The 22,791-nt window shown below is 38.8% G+C and overlaps 1 protein-coding gene, 1 long non-coding RNA gene and 1 other non-coding gene across 6 annotated transcripts in view; 1 reads left to right on the top strand and 2 right to left on the bottom strand.

The window, feature by feature from the left end:
* The window catches only part of LOC115836701, a 104,295-nt gene extending 94,206 nt beyond the window's left edge, over positions 1 to 10,089 (bottom strand). Inside the window, exon 1 of the long non-coding RNA XR_004031719.1 lies at positions 9,877 to 10,089. This is a non-coding gene — a long non-coding RNA (uncharacterized LOC115836701). The remainder of the gene's footprint in view (positions 1 to 9,876) is intronic.
* On the bottom strand, positions 5,191 to 5,314 carry LOC115836816. Its single transcript, XR_004031825.1, has one exon. It is a non-coding gene; the product is annotated as a small nucleolar RNA SNORA3/SNORA45 family (small nucleolar RNA).
* A 68-nt stretch (positions 10,090 to 10,157) lies between the features above and the next one.
* Positions 10,158 to 22,791, top strand: part of ANKRD17 (ankyrin repeat domain 17) — a 182,717-nt gene continuing 170,083 nt past the window's right edge. For 2 of the 4 annotated variants that reach the window (XM_003265726.3, XM_030818978.1), the window contains exon 1: positions 10,158 to 11,003. In XM_003265726.3, the coding sequence (XP_003265774.1) occupies positions 10,611 to 11,003 (393 nt within the window). In that variant the 5' untranslated portion in view covers positions 10,158 to 10,610. The remainder of the gene's footprint in view (positions 11,004 to 22,791) is intronic. The other 2 variants (XM_003265727.2, XM_030818976.1) reach the window with 1 other exon arrangement.

The raw sequence follows: 22,791 nt of genomic DNA, 5'->3' as shown, positions 1-22,791 counted from the left end.
TTTCAGGCATCCCCTGGGGGTCTTGGAATACATCTCCTGTGGATGAGGAGAGGACTACTATACATAATCAAATACGTTGTTTCTATTATCATTCTGAGTAAAATGTTACTTATTAAGAGAAAAATAAAAGTTTTGTTTTCCCTTTACTCACTCCTTCTCTGATGTGCTTCCTTTCCTTATATAGATGAGTTTTTGACCTGTACTATTTTCCTTCTTTCTGAAGAATTTCTCTCAACATTTTTTGCAAGGCAGGTCTGTTGGCAACAATGTCCCTCAATTTTTGTCAGTTTAAAAGTCTTTGTTTCTCCTTGACCTTTGGAGGATAACTCTGCAAAGTAAAGAACTATTGGCTGGTGTTTTTTTCTCTCAACACTGAATATTTCACTCTAGTCTCTTAATTTCATGGTTTCTGAGGAGATGTCAGATGTAATTCTTATCTTTGCCCCTTTACAGATAAAGTGTTTTTTCCTCTGGCTTTTTATCAGAATATTTTTCTTTTCTTTTTGTATCTTTTGATTTGTTTCCATATATATTCTGCTTACATAATAATATTTTTATTTTTGATTTTCTGAAATTTGAATATTTGCATGTGTGTGTGTGTGTGTGTGTGTATATATATATATATATATATATATATATATATATATATATATGCATTTGTCCTGCTTGCTGTTCTCTGAGCTTTTTGGATCTGTGGTTTGGTGTCTGACATTAATTTGGGGGAAATTCTGTCATTATTGCCTCAAATATTTCTTCTGTTCCATCAAGGATTTCTTCTCCTTCTGATATCCCTACTATGTGCATCTACACCTTTTGTAGTTGTCCCACAGTTCTTAAATACTCTGTTCTGCCTTCTCTTCCCCCCGCACCACACCCTCTGGTCTTTTTTCTCCACGCTTTTCTTTTTTTTTTTTTGGAGACGGAGTCTCCACTCTGTTGCCCAGGCTGGAGTGCAATCGCACAATCTTGGCTCACTGCAACCTTCGCCTCCTGGGTTCAAGTAATTCTCCTGCCTCAGCCTCACTTCTGAGTTGCTGGGATTATAGGAGTATGCCATCATGCCCGGCTAATTTTTGTATTTTTAGTAGAGACGGGGTTTCACCATGTTGACCAGGCTCTCTCGAACTCCTGACCTCAGGTGATCTGCTGGCCTCGGCCTCCCAAAGTGCTGGGATTACAGGCGTGAGCCACCGCACCTGGCTTCTTCATGCTTTTCTGTTTGGGAAGTTTCTATTGTCATATCCTTAAGCTCAGGGATTCTTTCCTTAATCAAGTCCAAGTGTACCAGTAAGCCCATCAAAAAGCATTCTTCATTTATGTTACAGGGTTTTTGATATCTAGCATTTTTTTTTTTTTTATAATTTCCATCTCTCTGCTTACATTATCCATTTGTTCCTGCATGTTGTCTACTTTTCTGTAAAGCCCTTATCATATAAAAAGAGTTCTGTTTGTTTTTAATTACTGGTTTAATAATCACAACATTCTTACCATATTTGACTCTGGTTATGATGCTTATTCTCTTCAAACTGAAAATCACTTTTTCGCCTTACAAATATGTCTTGTAATTTTTTTGTTGAAAGGTGACTATTATGTGTTGAGTAAAAGGAACTACAGTAAATAAGCCTTAAGTAAGGTGGCAGGGAGTGGAAGCATTCTGTAGTCCTATGATTAGGTCTCAGACTTTTGGTAAGCCTATACCCCTGCACGGTAAACTTCAGCAGTTTTTTTTTTTTGAGTTGTTTCTCCCTCTTAGGATGGACAGAATTGCTAAAGGGGACTAGAGTGGTGTATTTCCCTTCCCCACATGGAAGGCTAGAGCCAACTGGAGCTGGATATTTTCCTTCCCCCAAATCAGTTAGGCTTTGATAAAACCCCACTGGGTTAGGCTCTAGTAAAAAAGTTTCTCCTTGCCCAACCAAAAAAAAAAAAAAAGAAAAAAGTTTCTGCTGCAGCCAGTTTGTTAAGAACAGAATCCTCTGCAATATTTCAAAATGGTTGCTTTCCCATCCCCCAGCCAGAAGCATGAGGGGATTTTTCTGATAGTCACTGTGAGTTCACCTTTGTGAGTATACTACACTAGTCCTACTGGAAGTATAGTTCACAAAGGTATGAGGGCTCCTCTATGACTGGGTTTCCCTGGGGTTTTTGACTCTCAGGCTTGTCCACAGTGAGCCTTCAGCATTCATCAATTACAGTTCAGGTTTTCCTACCCCAGCACTGGTTCCCAGAGGTTTCTGCTCATAGGTTTCTGCTCTGGTTATGATTCCCTGTATCTTCCTATCTGTTTCTCCAATTTTAAGGGCAGCAGTTTTCCTTGTGTCCTCATTTCTGATGAATTTAAGAAGAGTTGTTCATTTTTGTTTGTTCAGCTTTTTACTTGTTATTAGGATGCAGTGGTAAGTTCTAAGCCCCTTATATGAGACTAGAAGCTCTGCCTGCTTTCAAAATTCATTGCTGTGTAAAAATATCAGTTTGCTTATGCTTTATTTTCTGGGTTAAGTTACATGATATAAAACATGTGCACATTTGAGGATTTGAGAAGATCTCTAGGTGAATTCCTGTATTTCAAGGGACTATTATACTACTTATTCCTTGCACAAAAGATATTCAGAGTTAAGCAGTTTGTAAGCTATACCCTAAATAGTACTGTAGGTGCTGTATAAATACCATAGATATTTAATAAACATTTGTGGAATAATCTATAAATGAATGAATGAAAGATTTCCCTGGAACTCCTTGGATTCTTTCCAGTTTCACCAGATCACTCCCTAGTTTTCTAATAAACTCGATTTGTCCTGAGAAAGATAGAAGAAAGGAATTGTTCTAACTTTTAATATTGTTATTAGTTGTTAATATACTAACTTGGTCTGAATATGAACCTTGAAAATGTTTCTCCTAATTTTCAATTTGAAAGTACAAAATTCAGAAACTTGCAAATCTCTGTGTAGGAGTGTTCTATGCAATAACCACTCTAAGTCTTCCAAAGAGTGACAAAAATTGCTAAACTGACAAACATAAAACAAAACACAAAACTAAAATGTGGGTAGCTTATTTGTTTAGTAACAAGAGTTAAGTGCATTATTTTGTTGTGGATTATCTTTTGCATACTTTTATTCTCAGGCTGTCTTTCTCTGTTATCCAGGAATCTCTAGGTTTCCCCATTCCCTTGTTCCCTTCTTTACCCAACCTAGGAGTACATGCAGAAAAACAATACTAATTTTAAGTTTAAACTAAACAAATTTTAAGAGGTGAGATATATATTTGGGCAAATTTAACATGAGGGACATATTACCCAAATAACATTTAGTTGACTTTAAATGGATTTATTTAGGTAGCAGCTCTGTTCTACTAATGTGCCCAGTAGTTAATTACTATTTGTGCTAGACTGCCATCCCCAGCCTTCAGCTTAACTTTTTACTGGGCTCTGGTTCCAGAGGAGTGGACTAAGAAAATTATTAATGCTAGAGAAGGGTAGTAAGAGGGTGAAGGGAATTTCGAAATCATGTCATATAAGGAGTGATTAAAAAGAGAAGGATGTTTCCCTAAGGAAAAGAAGACTAGGGTAGATTCTTTATCAACATTTATCTCAAAACCCTTAGCATGGTCCACAGGCCCTGAATCATCTGTCTTCCGCTTACTTCTCCAACCTCATCTTGCAAACATTCTCACTTTCGGTGTTTCAGCTCTTTTGGCACAGTTTGATACCTCCTTTTTTAGGCCTTTTGCATATACACTCCTTTGGCTAGGAAGATTCTTCTCTGCTTTTTGGCCTATTTCCTACTATAGATCTCTGTTCACATATTACTTCCTCAGGGAAGCCCCAAAACAAAACAAAAGTTTCTAGCTCCGGTTTCCCTTGCAGCAGTTATTTCATTTGTGTGTCTCTCACACTAGACCATAAGCTTCAAGATATAAAGGACCGTGTTTGTTTTGCTAACCATTTTCTCACCTAACCCAGTGCCTGGTATGTAGCAGGTAGGCAACAAATACTAAGTGAATGAACATCCATGCTTATTCTGGCTAAATTGCTGTTTTCAACTCAAATGCCAAAAATTTCTTAAAAGCCCACACAGAAACAATAACAACAAAAAAAGATAGGTGACATGAGTGAATAAGGACTGGGCATAATAGGAATTTACGGAAACTGTAGAGAATTGAAGACGGCATGAATGGCATAAAGGCATTCAAAAGTCAAACAACTTTGAAATGCTGTGATGACAAAGTATATAGCATGTTCATATATCACATTTGGCTATGGGCTGCCAGTTTGCAACACCTGTCTTAAGTAAATTGATATATTAACTATATATAATATCGTAGAGGGCATTTAGTTCCATGAGAAAATGCTCACATATACTAAGTTTAAAAAAAAAAAAAAAAAGCATGCTCCAGGATATCTTACTGGTGGATTGAAAAATAAAAATAAATAAAAAATTTTAAAAAGCATGCTAAATACAACAGTGGCATTCTTATTTAAAAATACACACAGAAAACAACTGTGTAAAGGTTTGTACTAAAATGTCAACAGTGGATCTCTCTAGATGACAGAATTACATGTTCTGGTATGTGTGCCTTTTTGTATTTTCTTAGTATTTTACAACGAACATGTATTGTTTTTGTACTCAGAAATAAATTGTTTTTACAAGGTAGAGAAGTAACTCAGGTGTCAATGTGGAGGATAGAGTATAATAGGATCAGAGGCAGGGAGATTGACTATTGTAATAATATGTGTGAAAACTCATGAAAGTCTAATTAAGGCACTGGCTGGGAGGACAGTGGTTATCAATGTTACCTGGTCCTCTCTGCTTAAACATATGCTTCAATTTCTACTTGATTATAATTGCTTATGTTGGGCAAACTTTCAGGTGGAAAGCAGAGCACAAGCCACTGGCCCCCTGTTTTGTTTATTTTTTAGCATTTGTTGGCATTTAGTGAACCTCTTTCCCTGTGGCTTCAAGCCACCAGGACATAGGTCCTCCCCAACACCGCCTTAATCTTTTTCCAAGCTCTTCTGCTACATAATTTGGCCTTCATGATGACAGGCTGCTTTAGGAGCTTTCCTTCCCTAGCACTTTGTAGCAGCTCTAGAGGAACAGCGAAAATAATTTACAATACACTGTGGCAGGTACCAACTCCTTGATGGGAATGAGGAAAGATGCCTGCCAATCTACTTTCTAAAACCAAGGTACAGTATGTTTCTGTCCGGACACTAAGGGGACACTGGTGGCCCCCATCAGTGAATCAAGACCAGCAGATTCTGAGGACTCCAGCACATTGGAGAAGAGCCATGTCAGGATGTGACTCTAGTCTCAGAGAGCTCCCTTTTTTTGAATTCGCAAGTCTTCCTGGCAGTATCTATCCCTTACCTCTTGGAATTTCAATCTTGAGTAGAAACCCAGGAAATATTTCTCAGTTCATGGGATATCTTCCCCTTCTGCAGTATCATTGAGACTGCCTCTGTTTTCCTGTAATGATTTCATTCTTAGGCAGGTTCACACTACATGATGACCAAAGGCCAGATGTAGCTTGTGTTTTTTTTTTTTTTTTTTTGCGTATTCCAGAAGCAGGTGCCTTTTTCTTGATAGTGCTAGCCCAAATGATGAGACTCTCTCTGATTAATTTCAGTTTTGTTAATCTGCCCATTCCTGAACTAATCACTAAGGCTGAATGATAGGATACTTTGGCTAGCCTGATTTGTGGGCCCACTCCTGTGGTATAAAAATTAGAATTAGGTAATGAACAATTGCATCTGGAGAAAGAGGGACAGGTCTTTATTAGGGCACACTCTGAAATCTCAGTGGCCTAACACAAAAGAATGCATATGAGCTGTAGCACAAGTGTCCCTAATTGGCAAGCAAGTATCCTCCAAGTGAAGAGTCAGGAAACTCTAGCACAAGTGTCTCTAATTGGGAAGCAAGTTTCCTCCAAGTGAAGATTCAAGAAACCAGGAGTCCTATCTTGTGACTTTGCCATCTTTAATACATAGCTTCCAGTGCAAATTTACTCATCTGCCTCAAGTTGTTGGGGAGTGGGATATATTGGATTGCTCATGTGATGTTTCCATGGGCCAGAGCTGGAATAGGAGCACATCACTTCTCACATTCCACTGGTTAGAACCTAATTAGCACACCTAACCCATATACCTAATTGCAAGAGAGGCATGGAAATATAGCTGTGTGGCCAGAAGAAGAATTTAACATTTGCAAGAATCTACTATTCTGATCACTAAACATGTATTTTACCTGTCTTTCCACACACAGAACATACCCTGTCCCAAAGGAGACAATCTAAAGTTTTAACCAGTTACTGGAACAGGCTCAAAGTCTAGGATTTTCAGAAAATGTGCAGTTCTCTTCATTAGGTACAGATGTGACCTAAGAACTAAAAAGACAAATTATCTTCATTGTCACCCCCTATCCCTGCAAACCCAATATACAGTGGTAACTCAGGGACAGATAACTATAATACATTCTCTCATTCAGAAAAAAAATGTGATACTGAGCAATACTATTCATGTATAATAATGATGAAATACTGCATAAACATTTTGCGGCCCTTCTCCTTGAGACTGAAGAAAGTTCTGAAGAGACCCCAATTCTAGTCTTCAGGAGAATCTCCCTGTCCATTCTTTTGTACAGCTCCTGATATGAGCTTCTGAAATGTTCTTTTTTTGTCCATCATTCTCCATGGCCACATCCTATGTGAGTACTGGGGAGCTGTTAAGGTTTTATGCTCTATTTTTCTACTTATGCAAGCTTGGGGTTGGACAGTTACCCTCTGTTTTAACACCCGAACAATGATATTTGAGCCAGATTTAGTATGATTAATAAAATTCCTCTAAAAATGTAGTCTTCTGATTGATTTGCTTCTGGTAACTACACCCAAAGTTCTTTCTTACATAATTATCAAGCCTAATTTACTGCTTTGCTGCCTTGCTCCTGTGCCAGTTCCTTTAGGCCTTTATCATAGCTATCTTGAAGTCATCTAAAATAATGACTTTGAATGGAAAGACCAAACCCTTTTCCTGATCTTTGTTGCAGGACTTAATCTCAAGGGTAACTATACTCAAGACCTCTTCTAGTTTTTTTTTTTGTTTTTTTTTTTTTTTATTAGAAGTCTTATAAAAGTCACCTTTTCCAACCCTTCCTGAGAAATAGTCCTGTACACTCTCACTTCTGCAAAGTATCTCCTGAGTTTCTCTCTTCAGTAAAACCTTACTAAAAGTAAAATATAAAATTCAACACATAGTATTACTTTTGCTCTTTTCAACCATTTCCTCTGGAGCTAATCTAAACAGATAGGTGATCTGATTTTGAATTATTTCAGGTGACAGTTTTACTAATTACTTTGCCACTGCAAACATGGGCCTCCTTTTTCTAGCCTCCAAATCACATTCTCTACCACCTGCTGCATCATAACTAAGCTGATGTAACATATTTTAGGTTATTGTCTTAGCAGTACTCCACTTCTGGTACCAATTTCTGGACTAGCTATGGTCATTCTAGCTCCTATACATATAAATTCTCAAATCTCAATTTTTTCTCTTACAAGAAGTCCAAAAAGGGGTGTTTCTAATTGGGGTGGCTCTCTTCCAAGTAGTGTTTCGGCCACTCATTCTTCTTCTTTTCTGGCTTTGGCATCTCCAATATATAGTTTTCAAGGTCACCATGCTCAAAGGCATCAAGTTGACGAAGAAAGAGTAAGGGAGAATAGGAGGACTTCATTAACCCTAAAAATGAGCACATCATTTCCATTCATATTTCATTGGCTAGAAGTTAATCACGGCCAGGCTCGGTGGCTCACACCTGTAATCCCGGCACTTTGGGAAGCCGAGGTGGGGGAATCACCTGAGGTCGGGAGTTCGAGACCAGCCTGACCAACATGGAGAAACCGTGTCTCTACTAAAAATACAAAATTAGCCGGGTGTGATGGCACATGCCTGTAATCCCAGCTACTTGGGAGGCTGAGGCAGGAGAATCGCTTGAACCCGGGAGGTGGAGGTTGCAGTGAGCTGAGATTGTGCCATTGCATTCCAGCCTGAGCAACAAGCGCTAAACTCTGTCTCAAAAAAAGAAGTTCATCACATGACTATAACCAATTACAAGGAAAGCTGTGAAATTTAGTTCAGCTGTGTGCCCGGGAAGAAGAAATAAGTTTCATGGGCTAGTCAGTCCCTGCCAGAGGTTCTAAAGGGGAAAAAAAAAAGTGAGATAAAAATAAAAGAAAGTGACTTTACAGGCCTTGTCCATTTTAATAGTTTTGAACTTTATCCTACTAGTGAAATAGGATCATCATTTCACTATTAAAGAGCAAAAAACTCATTTTCTTCCAAACAATGAGATTACTTTAAAGAGAGCATTTTTTGGTAGTACGATAGACACAGAAACTAGACTGCAGAGGGCTGACAAGTCAATTTCAGAAAACAAAAAAGACACTGAATGTAGACACTTTTTTTTTTTGAGGTGGAGTCTTGCTCTGTCGCCCAAGCTAGAGTGCGGTAGCACGATCTCAGCTCACTGCAAACTCCGCCTCCCGAGTTCAAGTGATTCTCCTGCTTCAGCCTCCTGAGTACAGAATACTTTTTAAAGAAAGAAAGTTTGCTTGTGAAGGAAACAATTGAAAGCTACAGAAAAATTAGCTAAGGAACCAGAATTTGTAGAAGGTTGACAACAGAAAAGATAATAAATGGATGAGAAAGAGGGGTATTGCAACTAGAATATGTATGAAGAGTTAATCTCACATATGAACAGGGAGCCTCTCATTCCTTGATACTGGAGAAAAGGCAATCAGGAAATTTCTAGCACTTGGAAAATTGTGAAGTTCTAAGTTAAAAGTCATATAATGAAATGGGCTGGGATTTAAAGATTGCAAAAAGTATTCAAGTGGAAAGGGAGAAAAAGATGCTGAAGAATATACAAAGTAGGAGAGAGGGATGCAGCTGAAATTATAAAATCTAAATCAGTAGTGGTGAGATACACAATGCAGTGCTCTGTTCTACACTGGAACTCAGCAACGACTGGAGGAGGAGGAATAGGCAGATGGTTACCACTCCGTATATACATTTACTATAGCACTTATTACACTGTAAAGCCCCTGGAAACAGAGACTTTGATTCCACAAATTATGCACACAGTAGGCACATGATGAATTTTTGTTTGAATGAATTGATTTAGTCATTGCCAATTCTGCCATGGTACTCTGTAGAGTACTGGCAACTGCCCACATTTCATATGGTATGCCAATGCTAAAAAGAAAAAAAAAATGCTAAAAAAAAAATCCAGGCATATTCAGCTAAACTTAGCAGTCTTAAAATGGCAACTATGTCAGCTGAGACATACTTTTAATCTTGTGCCAGTACATCTGTCTTTGATGTTTGCTTCATTTTCCGTATGCCACTATACTCCTACTAGACCAGAAAGGGATAATTCTGAGTTCAATGGTCCACTATCATTTCAAAAGTCCTGAAACTTCTTTAGACACCTAAAAATGAACCCACAACCCCCATCACAACATTCCTTCCGAGAGAAGTATACAGACAACAATCATTATTTATGCTTGCTTCCAAGCTGAATCGAAGAGGGCCGGAAGAGCTAAATCAGGGTCATTCAGTGAATCGTCTACAAAGTCTGGCACAGACCACGCATCCTTCCCGTGTCTTCCTCCCCTTGGAAACTTGAGGTGTAATGATCTTAGACATCTCCTAATCGACTGCCTTCATATTACACACGTGTAAACTCAGGTAGAAGATGTCTAGGAGCCAAGCTTAAACTTAGGTAAAGAAGGCTCTTTTCCCAACACGACGCCATCTCTCATGATCCAAAGCTCTATCTCTCGATTTGGCGGTGGAAAAAAATGACCAGGAATAAAACTACGTACAGCAGTCCAGAACGAGGCCCCACCTCCCGGATCTGGCGGACCGGCCTCCCGTCAGCAAAGCGTCTGGACCGCGCTTCCGCACCTCACACTGCCCGGGGCCGGCTCCTCTCCAGCCTCCCCGTACTCCCCACACATCGCAGCACTACGCGCCCGCGGGGCCCCACACCCGGCCCTCGAAATCTCACTTTCGCCTTTCGGCCACCCGCGCGCCACGGCTCAGGCGACGGCTGATGGCGTCACTGCACTTCCGCCTGCGGCTGCGTTCTAATCACAAGCCAGGAAGGAAGAAGGGAGGGCTGCAGGGCTGTGTGTGCGGGAAATAGCGAGGAAAGAGAAGAAATCCGGGAGCTCGCGGGCGCTCTGGTTGCAATCGCGCCCCCCTCATCTGTCCCCGCCGTTTCCCCTCGGAAGCTGCCCCAGGCACACTTCCCCGGCGTCTTTCTAGTCTCCTCTCCTCTGGTTCTCCCGACACCCGGTCTCCCTCTTACGCCTCACCCCCCTTCCCTTGCTCCCTCCCTCTCCCTTCCTCCCATCGTCAGGCTCCCCGCCCTTAGTATCGCGAGACGAGGTGAGAGCTGGCGGAGCGGCGGCGGCGGCGGCGGCAGTAGAGGTGACCGAGGCGGTGGCGGCGGAGGCGGCACCGATTGCTGTGTCGGCCCCAGTGCGGCCGAAGTCGCGGTAGAGCGTAGCCCCCACGCCCCTCCCCCGTCCGCGCCCTCCCTCTTTCCCTGGGGATGGAGAAGGCGACGGTTCCGGTGGCGGCGGCGACGGCTGCAGAAGGAGAAGGGAGCCCCCCGGCGGTGGCGGCTGTGGCGGGCCCCCCCGCGGCGGCGGAGGTCGGCGGCGGCGTTGGCGGCAGCAGCGGAGCTCGCTTGGCCTCGTCTCCTCGTGGGATGGTGCGAGTCTGCGACCTGCTCCTGAAGAAGAAGCCGCCGCAGCAGCAGCACCACAAGGCCAAGCGCAACCGGACTTGCCGACCCCCCAGCAGCAGCGAAAGCAGCAGCGACAGCGACAACAGCGGCGGCGGTGGAGGCGGCGGTGGTGGCGGAGGTGGCGGCGGCGGCACCAGCAGTAACAACAGCGAGGAAGAAGAGGACGACGACGACGAGGAAGAGGAGGTTTCTGAGGCAAGGGCCTGGTTTCAAAGGAAGGAGGGAGGAAGGGACTGGAAGGGATAGGGGCCGAAGGTGGGAGGGGACTTGCAGTGGGACAGATTCCAGTGGGTTGATCTCTTAGGGGCCAGGCTTTCGACTGCCCCCTTTCTTCCCTCGGCCTAAATCGTGAGGTGTGGGAATGTGGGGGAGGGTAGCTGACACGTGGGGGTGGGAGGACCGCGGAGTTCACAGAGTTGGTGAACAGCCTGTTATCATGGGATGGCTCACTTGGTTAAGGATGGAGGGAATTGGTTAGATTCCCTGTTTGCACGCCGGGGGGTGGGGGGGTGGTCTGCCTGGGGCCAGTAGGGCCACCTTAGTCTGGGGCGGGATCGGGATCAAAGCAGGAGGAGTAAAATAATAGGTAGATGAGTCTCTTGGGGACCAACTAGGAGGTTGATCAACTTCTCCCAGTTGTGAGGTGGAGGGGAGCAGTTTGAGGGGGGACGTAAGGTTGTAATGGACTCAGAGCTAAGTGTTTGTGTATGTGAGGGACACGTGAGAAGCTGTACTTTTCCATACTGTTCTGCAGGGTTTTTCGTAACTATCCTGGCTGCTGAAGTAACTTCATTTCCTTGATCTCCCAAGGATTTTCGATGAACTGATGCTGTATTTATATAAATTTATCAGTAACTTTAAATAATTACAAACGACCATATACATTTGTAAGTGGATGAAAAATATATTTGATCCTTACACGTACATATACATACATGTCTTCGAATGTTTCCTTAGTGAGTTAGAATTAAGCTAGGACCTGTTGTCCCATAATATGGGACAGCCAAAGAGTAGGCTTTGGAGCCAGGCCTGGTTGTGGTGAGTTGGAATAGGAAGGCCTCTCGGTTTGCCCTAGTGATCTGGTTTCATAATAACTTTATAATTTTCCCTGGGTCCACAGACAGGCGGCGTTGCAGGACCTTATTCCTCACAGAAGCCCTTACAACCCAAAGGCTCAGTAAAACATACCATACTGACAACCAACTGAGAGTTAGCTTTACTAGTTATTAGCTCTTTTACCACTCTCTTGTCTCCTTCCTGAAATAGGATCTAGAAAAATCTTTATTTGGAGAGGGAAATCTTTATCAGCAGAGGGAAAACAGCTTTAAAGGCTGATTTTAAACTTAGTTCTAAGAGGAGATCAACTGATTCATCTAAAAGTACCACTTACTATTTATTCTCTTCCACAAACATGGAACTTATTTTGATGCAAGTCTGGTTTTCTGAAAATTGGATTTATTGAATCCTGGTCTCTGTTGAAATAGAAAAGTACCTTTTAAAGGATTTGACACATGTCTATTTGTAGAAGACCAGATTTTCTTTTATCTCAGACTGGATGAAGTTGTATAGGTAGAGATATTGTGTTCAAGTATGTATAACAAAAATATGCCAGTCCTTGTTTTTAATTCCCTTTTAGCCTGTTGGATTCTGAGAATAGGTTTGTATTGATAGACTTATATTGGCCTACTTGGATGTTTAGGATAGTGTGTTGCTCTGGCGGCATTTGAAGCAAGGAAGAGAAAGATGTGATGGGATCCTTATCCCTAATAAAATTTGTTATGGTACTTAGAATCATTCCATTGTATGATTCTTCTCAAAGGTGAGAAACATTTTACAGATAATTCAGCCCTTTATTTTAAAAAAGAAGGAAAACAAGGTTTAGAGGAAAGTGGTTGTGGTGGGTAGTAGCAAAAGTGGAAATCAAAGTTTTCTAATGGCTCAGACTTGTGTACACTTTTTAATGATAATTTATTTCCTTTTATCACCCTCCTGACATCATTCAGAAAAATAGTTACAGAATAGCAAGGTAACACAATCATGCAGCTATAGGCAAAATACCATTACTTAAAATTTTAAATTCTCCGGAAAATATTAAGCTCTGGTTTAGAGCAAGGTTATGATAGTTGAATGCAGTACTTACTGGGATATTCTGCTGGAAACTTAACCTACCTAGGTAGTTTTGTCCATTGGAATGCAGCCTAATAAGCAGAACTTTTAGTAATTCCTAAAATCATGAAGAATGGCTGTAAGTTTGTAGGTATGTTTGTTTTGTGGGTCAGGTTTGTTTTCCTTTTGTAATATAGGAATGGTTATGTTGACTTTGACCAACTATGGTAGTATTTCTATGTTTTTAACATACCTTATCCTGTCTTTTACATGGTGTTAAACAATGGGTTTGTCATTTGTTATGAAGATGAGTCAGGAGAAATACGTGTAAGAAAGTGTGCCATTGGCCGGGCGCGGTAGCTCGTGCCTGTAATCCCAGCATTTTGGGAGACCGAGGTGGGCAGATCACCTGAGGTCAAGAGTTCGAGACTAGCCTGGCCAACATGGTGAAACCCCATCTCTACTAAAAATACAAAAAAATTAGCCGGGTGTGGTGGCAGGTGCCTGTAATCTCAGCTACTTGGGAGGCTGAGGCAGGAGAATTGCTTGAACCCGGGAGGTGGAGGTTGCAGTGAGCTGAGAGTGCACCATTGCAGTCCAGCCTGGGCAACAAGAACAAGACTCTGTCTCCAAAAAAAAAAAAAAAAAAGTGTACCCATTAAAAAAATCTATACAGATGAGGGATGAGCAGACAAAAAGGAGTACAGGTTGTCTCTGCCCCATCTTCATCTTTTGACCAAAGTAAAGACAAATAAAACTGTAAGCTAAATGGGTGAGTTGTGTAATGTTTTTCTCTTAATTACCATTTTACTGACATGTCAGCAGAAGCCTAACTTTCTGGAGCTAGGAAGTCTTGTGGCTAAAATCACAGTGTTGTGTTTTCTCTAATTCATTATAGGCTACACAATTAAAAAAAGTAGATAAAATGATCTTTAAAATTACCTTTCCAGTAAGAATCATCAAAAGATTAAAAAGGAATGTGAAAGGTTATGGTTTTGTGGTATTTAACCTGAAAGGATAACTTTAATTTAACAAAAATATATAGCTTTGCTATAAAGAAATGCTATCTGAATAATCTCTGTATCTGCCGAAAGAGGAAAAATGGAAGGAAACGAGAATCAATTCAAATAAGAGCTTCATTTAATTGTTGAACAATAAGAATATAATTTCTAGACATTGGAGTAGGTTATTGAGAACAGGATTTTACTTTAAAGTATTTCAGAATAGGATAATCATGTTTTAGATAATTTGCATAACTTTGGGTATACCTGGAAACAAATAAGACCAAGAGCTACCTGCCTCCCCCTCCCCCTCTATTTGACACAAAATCTTATATGTAAAATTGAAAATGCATAGTTTTCTTGGTTTTCAGTGAGTAACTGACCAATATGGAAAATACAAATATATTTTCTAACATAAAAGCCATGATGCTTTTTCAAATTAGTAGACAAAATTAATTAAATTGCTTTTGACTATTACAAGAAAAAAATCTTAAAATTTCAAGAGTTGATACTTTATTTCAGAAATAACATTGCATTCTATTGAATGCATTTTTGAATATGACTGAATGATCTTAGTATTTTTTTTCTTTTTTTTTTTTTTTTTTGGAGATGGAGTTTTGCTCTTGTTGCCCAGGCTGGAGTGCAACGGTCTGATCTCGGCTCACTGCAGCTTCCACCTCCGGGTTCAAGTGATTCTCCTGCCTCAGCTTCCTGAGTAGCTGGAATTACAGGCATCTGCCACCACGCCTGGCGAATTTTTGTATTTTTAGTAGAGACAGGGTTTCACCATGTTGGCCAGGGTAGTCTTGAACTCCTGACCTCAGGTGAACCGCTGGCCTCAGCCTCCCAGAGTGCTGAGATTACAGGCATGAGCCGCTGTGCACTGCGATCTTAGTATTTTCTAAAGCAGAATTCAACGGGGGAGAAACATTTTTGTTGAAGATGCTTAAAGTATAAATACAGTAGGAGTTGATCAGAATTTCATCTATTTTTGTAAGTAACCTGTGACTAAATCAAGAGATAAACCTAGTGAAGAAATTTTAGACAAAGGGAGCCAGTAAATAAACTAGTACTGACTTAGTATTGAAAGGATTTGCAAGGCCAGGGAGGATCTGTTTACAGACAGAAAAAGAGAGTTGAAAATGAGGGAGAAAGAAAAAATATTTCACAATTAGGCTGTGTTCAGCTTCATTTGGAAATATTTTTGTTTGTTTTTTATTGGAAAAGTGCTATCTAAATTCCTCTTTTGTAATGCTTAGAATCCTAGATTAGCCCAGAGAAGCTTGCTTGTTTCATCTCTTAATTGATGTAGCAGTATTTGTAAACTAGATGTTAAGATCTTTGAAGCAGTAGTCTGTCTTAATTATAATTTATCTTGTCTTCTCTCCTGCTTAAGCACAGTACTAGAAAAAAACAAAACACTTTTGGTGAATAACTAGTACTTAGGGAGGATTCAGCATTCATTTAGGAAAAGAAGAGAAGGAATAGAAATTCTTCCCTTCTTGGATCCAGGGCTTCTGAATAGCTGAAGTTTAGATTTCAGCATTTTCCAATTTCTTAATTCCTTTTCTTAGTGATGATGATCTTCTGTAAGTATTAAGGGGAAAGCCAGTTAAACTAATAGGAATTGATGAATGCCTGGTAAGTACCTTAAGCCTCCTAAGATTTTTAAAGAGTAAATAAAAATGAATAGTTACTCAGTACCTACTGTTTGTGAAGGCAAGATAAAGGTTAAAAGTATGGATTCTGGAGCTTGGATTTAAATCCTTGATCCATCATTTACTAGCTTTGTGACCTTGGCCAAGTTTTTAAATCTCTACTGCAATTTCCTCATGTAAATGGTATAAATGGTAATGATAGTAGATTCTACTTTATAACATTGTTATGAGGGTTAAATGAGTTAATACAGTTTTCATGTATTCTCATTTTATTCTTGCCATAACCCTATGAAGTAGGTGCTGCTATATTTCTTTCATTATTCAATAAATGTTTGGAGTTCCTACTGTGTGCTAGGTATTGTGCTATACTGGGTGAGCAATGGTGAACAAAACTGTTGCAAGGCACCTCGATTTACAAATATACCAATGAATAAATAAGTTTGGGGAGGTGTGAGAGTGAGCATAAGTGGTTAGATGTACATCTTGAATAATGTGTGAGTTTCAAAGTATACAAATGTTGGCAGGGAGCATTCATTTTACAGGTAAACATACTAGCATAGAAGGATTTTAGGCAACCTCATCAGGGTCACATAGCTAATAAATGTCAGAATGGGATTGAACCTGGGACTGTTAGATTCTAAGCCTCCTCATTCATTCATTTATTCTCTCACTCATTCACATGCTCTGTTATGCTGTATGGTGTTGAGTACCATATTTCAGATATTGGCAAATTCCGCTTGTATAAGGGAAGATGCTTTTCGGCAGTTGGACAGCCATTGAAGACAAGTTGGTCACCCCAAGTTTTCTTTCCAGTTCTTCTGAAAAACTCACTAAAGAAAAAGAAAGCAAGAAATACAGAAAAGTATAGAAAAATAATCCATATTCCCACCACCTAGAATTAAGTTGTTAACAAGATGAAAACTTCATACTGAAAAACCACCTTTTCTAGAGGCAATTTACCACTTCTTCCTTGCCTTTCAAAATATTTACTTTTCAAGGTAATCTTTCCTTATTAATTTGAAAAAAAATGTTTCTTTTAAATAGAGATTGTTAACTTAGGATCTGGATAGGCTGTGAATCCTCTGATATTAAACAAAAGATTTTGGTGAAGGTGCTTATAAGGCTTTATTTTTCTTCCTTTCTGCCCTAGCCCCATAGTATATGTGCAGAATTTTCATTAGATCCTCAAAGAGGTCTGTGACCCCCACCCTCTCCCTCCTACCTTGTTACTTTGAAACATTCTCACTACAGATTTATTGGGGAATTTGGTCATTTATTTGGATGATTAAGAGTTTGGAAACTGCTTCTAACTAAGCAGATGATGTGGTAACAAAGAAGGCTTATTTGTGAAGTAGTAGGTCCAAGATTGATCTCATCTTTCTGGTAAACCAGCCTTGCCTACTCTCTTTTCTCTTATATCTTCATGTTTTGCCTTTTAATTAATGAAGCAGTTTACATTGTGTACTGTGGACTGTCATATCTGAAAGCAAAAGCCTTGTCTTACTCACCTTTATATCTCCTGCTATACAGTACCATGTGTCTTATGTAAGTCTTTGCATCTCTGCTGGGTTCTCATGAAGTCCCATCTCTGTAGTAAGAATAAATCATAAATATTTCTTTATTAGCCACCTACTGTGGGAAATCTTTGGGACTTCAAGTCTTGAGGTAACAGAACTTGGTTGCAGCTATTATTTACAGTAGACCCCTGTGGGATGTTTTAATTGAACCATTATTTTTAGTTTAGTCATTTTTAGCCTCACCAACTTAACTGGAGTTAGTATTGCGAAAGTTTTCAGTGTTTAATAATCATCAAAGTAGCATATTTTGACTCTCAGAAATTCACTAGACTATAGGCTGTTTCTGCTCTTACCTGATTATGCCATCTAGTTGATTAGGAAAACAGTTTTTAGGTCCTTGAGTCAGTGCAGTTGCATTTATGACAGTGGTTTATCTGAATTTTTATAAGGATAATTTAATGGGTTAAAAATGTGGATTTAATGAGGACCTTCATAATTTTTCCATACTTAACCACCGATGAAAGGGAATTTTTACTTCACATTGGTTTGCAAAGTAGTGCCTGCTGGTACCACTTATATTTTTGTTAGGACCAGTAGGAGGCACTAACATCCATGGTGTAACCTACACCAAACCTAACTTTTTTCAGCTTTCATCTTTTCAAAAAAGTAAAAAATAAGAAGTCATTAGGGAATTGAAGGTGGTGGGTAAATACGAATACCCTTCTAGTCCCTTGAACCTTACCTATCTGGTACAGTTATGCCCATCCACTTCTTACCCAGAAGCAAAATACCCTTTCTGACTTAACAGTGCTTCACTTCTTAACGTTTTTTTTGTCTTTAGAAATTATTATTATTCATTCATGAAGGGATGAAGAGTTGTGGGACAATATAGGTATCATTTTTACAATGATTTATAATTTGGGGTTTCAGTTATTGAAAAGAGAAATGTTAACTGTTATTTTCCCCAAGCATGCTGTGAAACTTCAAATAATATAGCTCTAATTATTGAAAGCATAACTTAGACTGCCTTCTGCCCTGTGAAACTCATAAACATTACATGATCCTTTAAAGGGGTCAACCTTTTGTGTGTGTGTAGAGATGGCGTCTCACTTTGTTGCCCAGGCTGGTCTTGAACTCCTGGCTTCAAGTGATCCTCCTGCTGCAGGCTCCCAAAATGCTGTGGGATTATAGGCGTGAGCTACTGCATCCAGCCTGGGGTTAATTTTTAAGTTTACTTCTGAGTGAGACTAGAGATAAAAGAGAGTGGGGAAAAGAAAATTTAAAGATTTTACATTTGAAACATCAGAGTGCTAAAAATAGAAAAACTAGTCGGGCGTAGTGGCTCCCGCCAGTAAGTCCCAGCTACTTGGGGGGCTGAGGCAGAATTGCTTTAACCCGGGAGGCAGAGGTTGCAGTGAGCAGAGATCGCGCCACCGCACTCCAGTCCGGGCGACAGAGTGAGACTGTCTCAAACAACAACAACAACAACAAAAACTGTTACGGTACTTGAGGAATTCCTATTGGAGCCATTTTTAGGGTCTTTAAAAACAACTCTTTTTAATTTTTTTTTTTTTTGAGACAAGGTCGTCTACGCTGGAGTGCAGTGGCGTGCTCGCGGCTCACTGCAACCTCCGCCTCCCGGGTTCAAGCAATTCTCATCTCACCTTCTTGAGAATCTAGAGTTGCAGCGTGAGCCACTGCGCCTAGCTAATTGTTTTGTATTTTTATTAGAGTTAGGGTTTCACCATGTTTGCCCGGCTGGTCGCAAACTCCCGGCTCCAAGTGATCCGCCGGCCTTGGCCCCCAAAGTGCTGGGCTTGCAGGTGTGAGCTACTGTGCGCAGCCTTTATAAACAATTTTGATATATGGTGAAATCTCTCAAAGCTTGCTGATCATAGTGAATTATGCTGATAAGAATGGGAAACAAGATTGTTGAGAATAAATTGAAAAATATTAAATAAGTTTTTATGCGTCAAGGGTAAAAAAATGTGTTTTGAGTAAATGATTGAAATACAGCGTGCTTTTTTGGTAAAAGCTTAGTATAATGTAGGGTGAAGTTAAGGCGTTGGCGATAACCAGAATCATAATTCTCATTTTAAATAATGCTATGCTACATCTGCACAAAATAGATTATGTATATTTTTGGCTGCTGTACCATGAAAATGATGACTAAAACGAGAAGGTCTAGAGAGGGATAGTTTAAAAATGATGGTAGGGCTAGAGATGGAATCCATGACTGAGGAGGACTGTAGATTTTACTTAAATATATTCTTTATGTTTTATGTATTTTTATTTTATTTTATTTTTTTGAGATGAAGTCTTGCTGTGTCTCCCAGGCTGGAGTGCAGTGGCGCAATCTCGGCTCACTGCAACCTCCACATTCCAGATTCAAGTGATTCTTCTGCCTCAGCCTCCCGAGTAGCTGGGGCTACAGGCGCAGGCACTAACATGCCCGGCTAATTTTTGTATTTTTAGTAGAGACGAAGTTTCACCATGTTAGTCAGGCTGGTCTCGAACTCCTGACCTTGTGATCCGCCCCCCTCGGCCTTCCAAAGTGCTGGGATTATAGGCATGAGCCACAGCACCCGGCTGATTTTACATAAGTATATTCTTACTGCTTATTACTTCATACTCAGACTGACTTATAAGGTAGAGAAAATCATAATGTGTACCAGATAGTGCTATTTCAGTTTGGAAAATAAATTCATTTTTTATTTCTTGAGATTATTTAAAAGTACATTGTAGAAGTGGCACATTTATGGAACTACTTTATGGCTGTGCATCTCTTGCAGGAAATTTTGCCTCCCCCTTTCCTTTTCCCAAAAATACCATTAGCTTGCCTAATTTAACCTTTCACTTTTTTTATCCCCATCTTCCCCCACGAAAGAAAGGAATAGAAAAGAAAAATACGAAAGTGAAGAAATAAGAACCTGTTCTAAAGTTATTTCTTGGTCTGGGTTTCTTTATGGATCATCTCTTAATTAGCTTAAAAACATTTGATTGAAACCTATTTTGGAAGTATCTATGGAAAGGTTGGTTCCTTTAGTTTGGTATTTGGAATAAATAGTGTTACCATAGAGATCTATTTTCCTTTCCCTCTTTTCCTGTCAACCTAAATGTGAAGATTGACAAGAAAAGGAAGCCCACCTGTTTGTGTTAGTGTTAGAAATGCTTTTGACCCCATTGTTGTCTCTCTCTTTCTCTATGCCATGTTTATTTTTTTAATGGTATTAATAATGAAAACAGTCTTGTTTAAAAGCCTCTAGTATAGCACATACTAGAATTAACTCCTATAGAAGTTAATTCTTTTACCTGACAAACATTTATTGAGTATCTCCTATGTGTGGCTCTTTTCATTGTCTAATCTCAACTATTTCCTTCCCAGTGAATATGAAAAAAAATTATGTTTAAAATTATAGCTGTATATGTTAAACATGAGTAAGTTAAATGAATTTGTACATATTGTAGTTAGTAAAACTTACATACATGGAAACTTAGCACAATGATAGAATTCAGTTTTCCATATGATTATTAGCTATTATCTAATCTTATTAGCTATGATTATTAGCTAATAGTTTTATCACTATTAGTATACTCTTTGAACTAAATTTATTTAAGAAGCATTATAAACACCTAGCAAAATTACCTAGGTATTGTAAGAGTTTTGAAGAAATGGGGACATTATTTCTAGATTCATAAAATTTAAGTTTTGTTGAGATAAAACTAGTAATAATTTAAGACTTTGAAGATGATTTTAGCCCTGTAGAAATCTTGTACTTTTTTGGGGCATCTGTGTTCATTTTTGGTGTAACTGTGTGCCTTATGATCATAGGGATCATTTTGTTTTGGTTTTTGAGTACTAGTAGGGTAGACTTTATATCTTTTATGAGTGTCTCCTGGAATACTCAGTGATTTTTGATATTTTGTTTGTTTTTAAGATGAGGTCTATATGTATGATTTTTCTAGATTGTCCTTGACAACTAGATTAAGAGTCATCCGTTCTAATTTTACCTTGGAGGTTTTATAGTAAGAAAGGAGAGTATCTATATTAATATACTTGTGATTGATGCAGGTGGAGATATGTTAAAATATGAAGATTGAATTACAAGACAGTGTAGGATGAAAATTCTTAAGATTTTAAATATAGCATTACATATAATTAAATGTTATTCATTAATTTATACCTATTTGTAGAAACACATATTTGCAGAAAACTTGACAAACTCAAAAAGATCTAAAGAATAGAAAAATCACCTATTATTCTGTCTTCAGAATTAATCATTACCTGAAATACGTCTTTTCATTCATTTTCCTTGTTATGTAGTAGTCAAATAATCACCAAGAGCAGAGGTACCACTTAGAAATTTTGCTTGCTGAAATTTTTATTGATGAGCTTTCTTCAAATATATCAATTGAAGAGATGAGTCTTCAGATTATGATTTTTATATATTTAAAAATAAAAACTAATGAGGGTATTTATACTTAAAAAAAGTCTTCTAATATATAGGGCTTTTTATTCCATTCTTAGAGTAAATACTGCTAACAGTTGGTGTATATCAAATGTTTGTTTCTTTCTTGAGACTGAGTGCGTGCGTGTGTGTGTGTGTGAGAGAGTATGTTAATATTTGCCACATTATTCTCATTTACTTATGAATGTTCCATAATATAAATGTTGATAATTTATTTGATCTTTTATTTTGGTAGACATTTAGATTGTTTTCACTACATTGCTATTAGTGAAGTGAACATCCTTGTACAGTTATTTTTGAGTACGAAACTATTTCTTTGGGATGGATTCCTGGAAATGGAATTGTTGGGCTAGAGTATGCACGTGTTAAGTTTGATAAATACTCTCAAGTTTTACTTGCATCAGCAGTGTATGAGAATGTTCCTAGATGTGGTTAATTTACTTAGTTTTAAAAATCTGTTAAACAAAAAATGGTGTTTTGTTTTCATTTTTCTGATTACTGTCAACATTGAGTATAAGTTTTTTAACCTTTGTTTTTCATTTGGATGTCTTTTGAAAATTTCCTGGTTTATCCTTTACCTATTTTTCTATTAGGATTGTCTTGTCTTTTTCTTATTGATTTGTTGATGGTATTTATAAGTATTAATTTTTCATAGTGTTATGTGTTACAGTATTCTCCCTTGACATTGTTTTCACAACATAGAAAAGTTTATTGTTTAGTAAAATATATTATTCTTTTATGACTTCTGGAGAACTTCCTCACTCCAGTATTTAAAAATTCTTAGAAATTTTTCTTTGTACTTTGTTTTTCAAAGATACATGGATCTCTATTTGGATATAGTATTTAATTCTTGTGTCTGTTTCTTATTTACTCCTTTTTATAGCAGTTGACTGATTCTTGCTTCTTAAAATGTAATCCTGTGTTTGCTCATGTAATACCACCTTCTTCTGTTTCTACCTCGCTGTTTTTTGTTGGTCATCTTGCTTCCTTCTACCCCACACAGCAAACATACTTTGATTATTTACCTCATTAGACCCTTTTCTGTTTTGTATCTGGTCTCATTTAGATGATTTTAACTATTGTGTCATTATATATCTATATACCAGTGACTCTCAAGTTTATAGCTCCAACCTAAACCTTTGTTTTTTTGAGAATCGGGCTCACCCTTTGGCCACCTGCCATTTGTGCAAACCTTTCTTCCAACACCTAATCATTTCTTTCCTCAAGAGAAT

This window comes from Nomascus leucogenys, chromosome 9 (assembly GCF_006542625.1).
Source record: "Nomascus leucogenys isolate Asia chromosome 9, Asia_NLE_v1, whole genome shotgun sequence".
NCBI classification, from domain to species: domain Eukaryota; kingdom Metazoa; phylum Chordata; class Mammalia; order Primates; family Hylobatidae; genus Nomascus; species Nomascus leucogenys.
The sequence above is the reverse complement of the archived record's forward strand: the minus strand, read 5'-3'. Positions and strand labels throughout refer to the sequence as shown.